At 44.7% G+C, this 12,224-nt stretch overlaps 1 protein-coding gene across 5 annotated transcripts in view; it reads right to left on the bottom strand.

The window, feature by feature from the left end:
- Positions 1 to 5,877: 5,877 nt before the first annotated feature.
- HDAC7 (histone deacetylase 7) overlaps positions 5,878 to 12,224 on the bottom strand; it is a 201,146-nt gene continuing 194,799 nt past the window's right edge. For all 5 annotated transcript variants that reach the window (XM_088137920.1, XM_088137919.1, XM_088137918.1 and 2 more), the window contains 3 exons: positions 10,069 to 10,153; positions 8,434 to 8,566; positions 5,878 to 7,336 (listed from right to left, as the gene is read on the bottom strand). In XM_088137920.1, coding sequence (XP_087994046.1) covers positions 7,294 to 7,336; positions 8,434 to 8,566; positions 10,069 to 10,153 — 261 coding nt within the window. In that variant the 3' untranslated portion in view covers positions 5,878 to 7,293. The remainder of the gene's footprint in view (positions 7,337 to 8,433; positions 8,567 to 10,068; positions 10,154 to 12,224) is intronic.

Below are 12,224 nucleotides of genomic sequence, written 5' to 3'. Positions count from 1 at the left end.
CCTTTAAGACAGGCCCCAAGGGCAAAATCTTTTCCCACTGTTGCCCTTGAGCCACTGTGACATCAGAGGAAACTGCACCAATCAGGTACAGCTTTCAGATTTAACCCCACCCACTCCCAACAGCAAACAGGCTGCAGCGAGAAAAGCCACCTTATGATGGGAGCTTGAGAAATTGGGCTGGGGCTGCCTGATTAAGGCTCCCATCGAAGTTCCAAAAATTTGCAAGGGGCTGTGTGGTAAGGTTTGAGAGCCAGTTTGGTCTAGTGGTTAAGCTGGAGGACTAAGAGCAAGGAAACCCGAGTTCTTGGCCTGCCCAGTGGGTGACTTTGGCCCAGTTGCTCTTTCTAAGCTCTAGGAAGAAGGCAATCACAAACCATTTCCAAAAATGCTCCTTGGAAAACGGCCTCGGTTTGTCCATTGCGGTCCCTAGGAGTCAAGACTGACTCAAAGACAACAAGAACAATAATAAAGGAGGTAAACTTGCTAAAATTAGCAATAATGTCCAGTGTACACCTTCCCTGTCATTTGGAAGTAGACCTGAAGGTGAGGATTTGAATATTGGGGTGATGCAATGTCTTGCTGAACAAGCCCCAATGATCCCAGAGTAAACGCATGTGGAGAGTTGTAATCCAGCAATATCTGGAGGAGGGATGTCTACAGGGTATGGTCACAACAACGCGATTGAGGGTGGGTCCATTTTTTAGGTATGTCCTGGAGTTTTGATGGCACGGTTCTTTTCTGACCATACCCTGCGGACACCCTTGAGGTATCCAACTCAGCTCTATAGACTGCCACAGTTTGCTTTGCAATCTTCATGACAATCTGCATGACAGGAACCTCAGGGGACAAGTGAGAAACCAGTTGCTTTGGGGCTGATAGCAAAGTCACAAACAATGGACAAGATGCTTTGCTAGCTGCAGGTATCTGAGGAAGAAACAACCCTTCCAAAACTCCAATCAACTCCCCCCAGTCCAATTAGATACCACTTAATTAAAAAAAAACGTTTACTTTTTTGCATTTTTCCACCACTATATCTGCTTGGGACTCTTCCCCTCCTTTGGGATTGTACAACACTGCAAGACTGATTCTCCCATAAGGCAAGCTGAGGCAGTAGATGCAGGGAGGGGACAACAAGGTTGAGGAGAAATCTATCTGCCACTTGGCCCACCCAGCACCCTCTGGGTTCAGGTGCAAGAGTGAATGGAATGTTGTTGCTCAGTGCTGGAGAAAACCTCAGCTGCCAGCATGTAGAAAGCAGGAGGGCACCATCTTGTATACCCAGAGTGAAGGCACATACAGGATACTGTAGAAGAGGATAGAAGATAAAACAAGGCTGGAACCTGGCATGTGGGCCAGACAGTCTCCTTTCCCATGTAGCACTTTCTCCCAAACCTTTTCACCTACATTGGACCATGATCCCAAATTCCCTTTTGGCAAGAGTGACAGATGGAAACTGCTTTTCAGCCATATGATTTACACGTGAACCAATAGGGTAAGGTGGCATAGTCTTTTTCGACCCTCTGCGTCCATGCCATTCAGAACAGTTTCATCTGCTGGCATTAGCAAGTGATTTTGTTTGTTTCCAGCAGCCAGATTTCTTGGACCAGTCCTGCTTCTTCAGAGTTACCTCAGTGTCCCTTTCCTGAGTTAGCCACCTTGAATATAGGCATCCCAGCATGGAGGTGCCATCGCAGCAGTGAAATAGACTAGGTATTCCATGCTGGGTTGCCAACTGTTTCCCTGGCACAAGATCACCAATATTCCTTCCCCACCTCAGGCTCAAGTTCTGGGCCAGCATGAGTTGTGGAGGCAGAGATCCAAGCATTGTTTCTCCAGGCTAGAAATGAGAAAACCTGGTTGGGCAAGACATTTGCAGAAGAGAGGCTATGTTGGTGAGATCCTCCATGGCTCATAGATGTGGCTACCTGCTGCTCTAGGTGTGTGGGGGTGGGATGGCGCCTATGCTAGCTGCAGTAACGGTGAGAATGCTGGGTAGTCATGGAAGATAGATAGCAGTTGAGGGAGGGTTGAGTCTAGCAGTTTCCAATGGCCTGGTTGGAAGAGGACAAGCTGAGATTTATGCTCAATCCTATGATGCTGCACTTTTTGAATTTGCGCTTGGTAAGCAACCAAGTGACATACCTTTCTATTGATCCAAACTATAGCTTGAACTCACTTTTCTTTCTAGCCAGGACATTAATTGGGAAGGGTCCTAGAAAGCCTTCCTAAGGGAAGTCCCATTTGTGGTGCTGAATTATACATCTGTGGACTTCCACATTTCTTTTGGTGCTTTACAGCTGTTGATTCAAAGTCCAAGGATGATGGTTGAATACAGAAGCTTAGATCATGGCAGGTGTTCTTCTAAGAGTGTGGAATCAAGTGCAAACTATTCACACTCTCTCCCCTTGCTGTCTTTAAAACTTCTTTATCCCGTTTTCTTGGGTGTAGTGACTTGGGTGTCAAAAAGAACCATTTTTCAAAGCTCTCAATGTTCAGTTTGACACTGAACCCAAATTGTGGTGGCTCTGAGATCTCTAATAACAGAGGGCCTCCAGTAACGAATGCCAACTGTGTCTGAATCATCCAGTAGCTGTTCCTGGATGACATAGGCTTCAAGAGCGCTTGTGGCTTTGGCTTCAATGTGAATTGGAACCAAACAATGCAAACAAGGCAGCTTGCACCCACAGGATTTTTCCATCACTCCATGATAAATGAGAAAAATGAGGCCCTTTGTATTCTCTTATTCTGAGAATAATTCTTTTTCTTTCTCTAACACTTTTCACTTTCTTGCATAATCTTCCATTTTCACTACCCCCACCCCACCCCATGTTTTCCTGGCATATAGTATTCCCAAACTCTGATTTGCTATTTCCACAGTACCTCCATCCATCCTATCTTTGGCAAATACAAATATAATTTTCCTCCACCTCACTCTTTATTTCTTATACATATACCATTTCTCATGATCCTAACAGAAAGATTATTAAACACGATCTGCTGGTCTGTATGCTTCGCATTTGCATTAAAAATAAAGTTCATACTCTTTGAATTGTATGTGGGGGATCATATACGTGCTGCAAATATCTGGATGGCCATGAGAAGGCAGCAGAAGATACAAAAACCTTGCTGCCCTCTAGTGATTGTCCAGTTTTCTGAAATCCAAATCCAGTAGCCATAACTGAATGATTATTGAAACTATTTTGCCCATTTTTAAAGTAGCGTTTTCACCTAATAATGAAATGTGATGCATAAATCAGCAATACACACACCACCTCTCTAGAACCAGTTCCCATGTCCCTCCTGGTATGTATATACATTTGAATTCATGTATGTGTCAGAATCGGTATCTGTGGCAATAGCATGAATAATGTCCTTTACTATAGTATCTCCAATTAACAGGACCACAGTCAAAGACCTGCTTGAGAACTTCACACTTAGCATGGATAAGATAAGCAGGCACTGTGTGTTCTGTTTTCTACCACTATTGTTAGAGACCATCATGACATCACAGAAAACTGATGCCCATTGTGAGATTAGAGGGAAACTAAAACCGTTGTGACATCACATAAAACTTAACCAATCATTTCAGACTGAATAATGGAATGACAGATATAATCCTCTTGTAGCCCTTCCCTCTGTGCTAAATCTCACATCAACGCTACTGTCTCTTCCCTGTGTTTCTGGTTTAACCAGGAGACCCCAACATTTGAAGCTTTGAAAGTGTATTATTGGTATTCTCACAAAGTATCTGTTGTTGTGAGTAGGGCCAATTACAAAACATCAACTTACCAGATGGCATATTGGTAAAATTGTTCCAGTGTGTGTGTGTGTACGCGCACACAAGCTTCCCAGGCAGCTTTCTACCATGTCATCTTCCCTTCATCTTTTTTCTGAGCAGGTGAGTCTACAGGTATTTCCAAAGAATGTCTTGGGCTACAGCTAACAACCAATAAAAGCAAGTTGGGCAGGAAGCAGGAGTACCAGGAGGTATTATTGGGCCTCTTAGTCCCTACGCGTATTTTGTTGTGAACCTAGGCTATAAGTCCTCTCTTCCAAATTTTTTGCCCCTGCTAATCCTTATGCTTGATCCTCTGACTGATGGACTTCAAAGAATTGTTAGAAAAGACTGGTACTTCCCCATGAGAAACTAGTACCATTGGACAAAGATGAAAGGTGCCAATTAAAGCAAATAGTTATGTGAATTACAAAGCAGCATATTGGTTAACTGAGATATTAGGGTGCCATCTTCTCTGTGGTCTGGCCAAGCTGTGATACCTGTTTCCCCTCTAGCTATGTATGGGATCTATTAAATTGTTAGCATAACTGAAGTAGGATCTAAAGTTATAGCTTTCCAAATGAACACGGCTAAATTGGATTTTTAATGGGGCATGATTAACACATGGGTTTATCACTAGCCCACCTCCAAAATACCTATGGGTGCCATTTATTTACTTGTATTACTGATGCTTTTCAAGGACTATCAAATACATCATTTCCAAATACCTCATTTGTTTCAGATCTTACTAACAGTCTTCATCTTGTGATTTGTCATTTGAATCCCAATACCTCTGGATGGCACCAGGTTGGGGAAGGCTGATTTATAAAAATAGCTCATTTATTCAGCATTTCTTAGTGATGAGGGATTTTCAGGGCATAAAATTCCATTTTTCTAGCTCATGTTGAAATATCCACACAGTGCTGATAACACTGTGAGTAAGCTGATCCTGCTTGTTTGTACAGTACACCCAATTTATTTGGAAGCAATTAAGGGTCTTCGAACTTCTTTGCTTCTCCCTCAGTTGCAGCAAATGTCCCTTGGCAGGAGTTGCATCCTTGATTTTCTCTTTCAGTGAACAGCAGGTTGCCATAATAGTGTGGCACATGTGAACCGACGTATACAGTATTTCACTCACCACCCTGGGGGGTAATTGTTCTGGGTCCCACACAGGGAAGAACCCTCTGCCCAAAGAATGGTTGGATATCAAGAGGATCAAAGGGATTGATGCTTTGTCTTCAAGGAAATAAAATGAATCAGTTAAAATACATGTATCCCATATTCTTTTGTCCTGCACTCTCATTGATAAAAGAAGAGGTAAAAGGGCAGATTTTTGTCACTTGATAGAGTTAGAAGATAGCCCTCTGTTCTATAAACTGTCTGTTTCCATACCTCTCCAAGTCTTATAAAGGACCCCCTGAAGTTTGTCTCTTCTCCCCAAACATCCCAACTGTTTGGCCCAAGATTGACCATTTGGAGGATCCTGAGTAGGTACAACCAGGAGTTTCCTGGGTTTCATGCAGAGCTGAATTTTTTTTTTCTCTATAACTACATGAAGTCTAGTTCAGGGTCATGTTCACTGTTGTGTGTTTACTTTGTTAAAAGGGCAGGAAACCGCCCTGTCCATTTTTGATCTGATAAAGCAACATCTCCTTTGTTTCCAGATCACCCGACCATGTCAGTCTGAGGATAGCATTGTAATTTCTCCACTCATTGGTTTCATTTGGGGAGGGGAGGGGAGGGGAGGGGAGGGGAGGGGAGAACTAGAATCTGCCAGATACAAAAAAAAAGACATCTAGCAAGAAATCCATAATTTGCACGTTGCAGCCTGAAACCAATGGCCGCCTTTTCCTGATAGGGTAAGTGCTTTTTAAAAAGCTTGCTATCCACATCACTCGGACCCAGTTCTTGCTTCATCTCTTTCCCCCCGCCCATGTGACAGGGCAGATCTGCAATGGGAAGGTTCACACTGCTGCATGGCAGGACAAACCTACATTGTGTTGCTGATGCTTGAGGAACGTGTGTATTTGAATGCAGTCAAATGTCTGAAAAATAATTCTGCTGTTGGCTGCAAAGGAAAGAAAAAGCAACATACTTGGGGCTATAGCAAAGGCTCAATTTACTGGGTGGTTTAGATCCAGCACATGGCATATATTTTACATCCTTCTTCCATACCTTGCCCGGCCCTCCCCCAAACACACAATCTCACCACGAGCAGTAAGAAAGACCCCTTTGAACATGACAAATTTCCCATGTGGAAGATGCTTCAATTTAGGAATGTGTGGATCGTTGTCACGGGTGCCTCGCTCTCACATGCCGGGATGCTGTGACTGAATGCAACTTTCCAGCACATGCAGACAGCAATGGATATGAAAGCAAAACAAATATGCACATTTCACAGGAAGTGCCTTTCTTCTGTAGAAAACTGGTTGTACCAGCGGTAGCCCCTCCGATCGAATGAGAATTAGCTATCTTTCCATAAACCCATGAAGATCGGATAGTTATGGAGGATACTGACTCCTCATTTGAATAATGAGGCCTTTGCATAGGCACTACCTACATGTTGCAAACATACCTTAAGGACTAGAAGCCTGTTGTTGCTGTTGTCATTTTAACAAATACAGAAAAAGAAATCCCCAAGAAATGAAATTTACAGGGAACTTAAATGCCACATACTGGTTGGGATAATAGAGGAACAATCTATCTTGCTCACAGTATCCATCCCCCACTCCCCACCCCTGAAGTTTACTCTTTGGAATTAGGCTGCCTACTTTTATGGATCTGGACAAACCAACCAGCCACAAGCACCATAGGGTTATGCATTTTCATAGTGCCTTGATGCTAGAGGAATGGTCAAGTCAAGGACTCAAGTCCACAAGGAGGTGCAATTTGTTCCCACAAAATCCTATGGAAGGTAGAACAAAGTCTGTGCCTGTGTGATCTGTATAATAGTGCAAATTAGGGAGGTCCAAGACCAAAGGGGTATGATTGGGACAGTGGTTAGTAGGAACTGGGCTGGGTCAGTCCTAAAAAGATGCTGGCTACCGTCTGACATGTTTGCCTTCTGAATGCTCTCTCCATGCACAGTCCAGCTCCCTTGATGATGGGACATCCTCGACCGAGGGACCAAGTTTTGCTTAAAAAAGAGAACGACTCAGGCTCCTCTACAGCAGGATCACTCCATGGACGTCTTTGGTTCTGGAGGGGAAAGGCACCACCCCGACATCAGAGTAACTGTCCAATTTGGCAGTCTGTATAGCTGCTCTCCTGTGTCCTCTGGTTCTGCTGCTTGCGCTGGCAGAGTTCTGCACGTGGTAGCACCCCAGGGGTAGCTATTGATCCTGGGGGGTCTGCCACATGCCTCCTTCTACGGAGCCTCTCTGCCTGGACTTTGAGTCAGTTTTCCAGCCTTGTGGCTGAGGGTAATGTGGGCTGTGCGGCAGGCGGGAGCCAGGATTGTGATACACGTAACAAGCCACAAAGGACGATGTGTTCCTGGTGGAGGATGGAACAGCTCCTCACTGGTTCATGGGCTCTTCTTCCATTGGCTCTCCTTGCCGCCTAAAACAGAGGAAGCCAGGACATGAAGGGTTAGGAAAAGATACTGATGAAGTCACGGCTGTGCCCCTTGCTTGGAGATACATTGGTTGAAGTCATTCTCACTTCCTGGGGGTGCTTGGGACTTGTCTTTCTGGAGGGGGGGGCATCAAAGGAGGCAGACAGGATTGTCTGTCAGAATGCTGAGGTTGCCCTGGGGACCTGGCAATTGCATCATAATGCACTGATAACCTCAGATCTTACCTACCATGATGTGCCTCGCACGGGGTTGTTCTTGAAAGTGCAGAATGCAGCAGAAGTTGCCCCAAGTACAATGGGATGGAGGAACATTTACACATCTGTAGGAAATAGCTTTGGGATGGTTCTAGGATAAAGGTCAGTCTGACCTAAGGGTAGATTCATTTCTACCCCTTAGATCTAGCTCTGGAGAGCATGCTTTTATTTTCAATTAGAGGGATGAAGTAAAGTGAGTAGGAATTACTTAGTTTGGACTACCACACCTTTCCCTAGCCATATTTCTTCCACGTGACTCCACGGCTGCCAGACTAAACTCATTTTATCCTCCCAACAGTCTTAAAAGGTGGACTGGACCCAAGCCAGAGGGTCACCGGTGAACACGAACTTAAATTCATGTTTCGGGGGTCCACATCAAACACTCTCATTTGTGATGCTGCTTTTTCCAAAACAGTGGCTCTCCCCTTTGGTCAGACGTGATCGACTCTGCACGCCTCCCTGAACTGCCACTTGGATCTGGCTCATCTTGCAGGCAGATGCACACAAATTCAACAACAATTTGCGAGAAGTCCCAACAACTTGAAAGCGGAGCCGCATGCAACTGGTAGTGGGGAAATGTTCCTTCTGCCTTTCTGGGGGAGAGCTTTGAATTAAAGTGTTCCAACAGGTGGATATTCAAACTAAAAATGGGGATGTGATGGGTTGGCCTTTGCTTGCCAAGTGCTATTGCCTGAGGCATTTGGACTTCAGAAGTACCTCCCGCCCAGCTAAGTTAGTCTTGGCAGCCTAGCTTCCACACTTGAAATCTGACAGCCACATCATGGGCCACCTGGTGGCCCATTTTAATGGTCAAGGGACACACTCACTTTTTTTCTGCCATTACAGAAAGTGAGGCCAGTGCGGTCACTGTCTCCACCTCTTCCACGTCGTGACGTTGGGCTTCCAGAACTGAGTACCCCACAGTGGGGGCAAAACGATGCACAGAGCTCCAGTACTGGCCTGGAAGAGAAAAGGCAGGATCAGTGTCCGCTGTGGCACATGATGCGCAGAGAGACCCACACTCAGAGTGCTCAGCCAAACAATGTATCTGAGGAACCAAACGGAGAGGACTTATTTTCAAACTTCGTATCCACAATATGTAACCAGCTGGACTGTAGCAGTGCAGGGTGATAGTCCAAGATTCAGTACAGCTAGCTTGGAACATACCCTGTGGTTTCTACCCTTTTCACAACTCCAGCTGGGTACTAGCTATTCCAGATCTAGGCTACCCAGGAACAATTCATATGAAAAAAAAAATGTTGATAGACCCCTGAACTTCAGACTGCAAACTGCAGAGAATCCAAAGAATCCACTTTTCTTCCAAAGATCCTAAAGCTGCATAGGTGGTTCATCCTTCTCTCCTGGAATTCTTTAACTTTCACAACAATCCTGTGAGGTAGACTGGGCTGAGCACTTGTGACTTGCATCTGAGTCTTCCAGGCTTTAATCTGTCACTAAGCTCTGTACCACTCCATTTCTTTATTAGTGCTATACTAACAACAGTATAATTACATTCAAGAATTTGTAAAATACGTAATATAGGCAAAGAAAAGATAGGGCCCTTGCTCAAAAGCCCGAAATCTACAAGATCTCTGCTCACAAGGCTACTTTCCAAAGCAGAAGAGAGATGGAAAGAGGAAATGCAAAATAAAACAAAACAAAACTGGAAAATGCACTCTCATTTGAAGTTCAGGCAAGAAAAGCTGGTGTAGACCACCTATTTTAAGAAAATTTACAATTTTTCTCTACTTCACTGCTCTTTTCCAGGTTCTCCTCACTATGAAAATTCATGCCAGAATCGATAGAAATTAACTCCTTGATTCCATGGATTGACTGGATGAAATGTCAAGTATGCCCCGTTGCTAATTATTTTTCAGCAAGGTACCTTTTCCTACAAATGTAGGAAATGCCTGTAATGGTCTGGGAGAATGTCCTTGAGAAACAGGAGGAGGAGGAGGAAGAGGAACAGCAGACTAGGCAAAAGTCAGATAAGAGGCAGCTTTGCCCACAGAAGGAATGGGTGTGTGGCAAATGTCTCAGAAGTGACCATCCCTAGTTTCTTGAGCTGTAAAGGCAACAGGGGGGAGAAATGTACTTTCAGACTTGCAAGACTGATATCAGCCCTTCATGGTAGTCTAGACAAGAAGTTCCAACCATGAGTACTAACACTACTTTTATTGTAAGGTTACAGTAACAGAATCTTGCAAGTCTGAAAGTACATCTCTCCCTGCTTGCCTTTGCGGGCCAAGAAACTAGGGAGGGTCCCTTCTGAGACATTTGCCACGCCCCCATTTCTTCTGTGGGCTAAGCTGCCTCTTATCTGACCTTTGCCTAGTCTGCTGCTGCTGCTGCTGCTGCTGCTGCTCCTCCTCCTCCTCCTCCTGTCTCCTAGAGTGCCTGCAGTAGTCCTTCTCTTACATATGCCCCGCATCCTGCAGAATAAGAAGACCCTCTCCACTTACTTTGCACCTGGATTACTGCCTCCAAGGAGTGCACAGCGTTAGTGCTGGGTTTCTGCTGCAAGGTCTCTTCTGGGAGAGGCTCAAGCTGTGGAGTAAAGCAGATTTACCTGTAATTGTAGCAATTTGTACCTGTAATTTGGAGCAAGGAGGCAAGAAAAGGCATGCCATACAAGTACAAGGGCTTAGCAACTGAATTGTTTGCTAAGGTCCACTCAAGTGCTCAAAGGTAACTGCTAATATGCTGCAAAACATAAAATTGGGGAAGGATTACAACTTGGTAGGAGAGTATCACGTCTCTACATCAGCAGGGATCGTTTTATTCAGTCAAGACACCAAAGAACTAATTGTTATTGGATTTCCCTGTTGTGGCTCTGCATGAGTAACTAACCTAGAGTTTCTTTCTTTTAAATAAAGAGGCATGTTTAGAATGACTTATACGAAATCTCAGGGAAGGATTGCCTGGACTGCAAGCAATTCAACCCACACACATTTATTTATGTATACACCCCCCCACACATATTAAATATACTAAATAGTGGAAGTAGGAGAGGGTGAGGGAGGCTCTTCTTTTCATTCAGGGAAAAGTGTGACCTTGGAGCTACATAAAGTTGGCAAAAACAGAGATAGAATGATAAATGAGTACAGAGAGGTAAGTTAGGTGTCCAGCCAGGCACCCTGGGCTGTATCTTTGGCTGTCATGGTTTATTAAATTTATCAGCGAAGGGACAGCTGGCTGGGTAAGGAGGCTGTAAAACACCTCTTTGAGAGAAGAAGAGATTCCAGCCAATTTAAAAGCAGCTGTCATTGGAACTAATTTGGGTTGAGAAGTTGTTAATATAGGCAGGTGGCCACATTTTCATCCTAGGCAAAGGTGTGCAAGAAAGTGGTGCTTGTTCAATTCCAGTCCCTTTGGAATGAAAATGACTGTTCTCAATCCATTTTGATCTTCGTTCAAGCCTGGTGTGGAAAGACTCTTGAGCACCCTGAGGCACGACCTTTGCCAGGAGAAGAATGGGGGAGTCTGATAAATCTCTTGGACATCTGGAGCAGCTGCAGAGGTCCTGCATCAGTGCCTGGGTGAGGTAATGGTCTGGATGAGGGGGAACCAACCAAGACTCAATCCAGACCAAATATTCAACGTGTTCGGGAAAAAAAAAATTCACTCTTTGAATCAGAGGCAGGTAGCCTGTGGTCTGTATCCTCCTTGAGGCCTCTGAGCCCGACTAACATGGCTAGCCCAGTTGTGAAGAGCCTTTCCTGCTTTTCTAGTAGCCACCTGATGTTGACTGGCAGGAACCAATCACTGGTTGCCACAGCTCATGAGAGCAGAAACCCAGTGAACATGACCAGCATGACTAAGGAGGAGAACTCTCTAAGCACCCTCCCTAACATTTCTAGACAGAGGGGGACTAAGTTTTCTTCTTCTCCCTAAGGAACCTTCTACAAAATCACTGTTTTCCAACAGCAGGAAATCTGCAAGGGAAGGATCTCCTTCGTTTTCCTTTTCCTCTCAGTGACTGCTCAATAGCACTGGGAGGGAAGGGGATGAATGCACACATGGGTTGTGTTGTAGAACAGGGCTTCCTGTGCATGCAACTTCTGAGCCAGGAACTGATATTGTCATGGGGCCCCCAAATGACCCATCAAATCACCATTTGGGGCTGGACTGGTCCTACATGCCACTTTAAAAGTCTAAATAGCCTCTTTGGCTCAAAGCCCTTTTTATTGGATTTAGCTAATATGCCAGCTCAAACTATACTCTGTAGTTAGTTTGGCCTCAGCTGCTAGGATTGGCCACTCAGAGTGTGGCAACTTGCTAGGTTTATAAAGTGAACAGCTGCCAGATTATTAAAGGGGAGTGGCACAGTCTGCTGGTCTCTTTCCTGCCCCCATTTAAAATGGTGTTTTTAACCTATAAATCCCTTGCTTAAAGTGTTGCCTTTTCCCCCATATATACGCACTGAGGCTACATAGACCACCATAGGCTGTATATATGACTCTGACAGATTCCATCCAAGCTAGGATTCTTGTTGGAGGTCCTGCACCATGTGGCCCGACCAAGCAAAACAAGGCAGTTCTTGGCAGTGGCATCCAAGCTGCACAATAGGTGCCAATCATTTTATGCATCTTTATTAGTAGAGAGGTTTTGATGCCCT

The sequence above is a fragment of the Python bivittatus genome, unplaced genomic scaffold (assembly GCF_059951505.1).
Source record: "Python bivittatus isolate LINGU-HERP-01145 unplaced genomic scaffold, Pbiv_v1 ctg000220_np1212, whole genome shotgun sequence".
NCBI classification, from domain to species: Eukaryota; Metazoa; Chordata; class Lepidosauria; order Squamata; family Pythonidae; genus Python; species Python bivittatus.
Note: the sequence above shows the minus strand (reverse complement) of the source record. Positions and strands in the feature narration are given on the sequence as shown.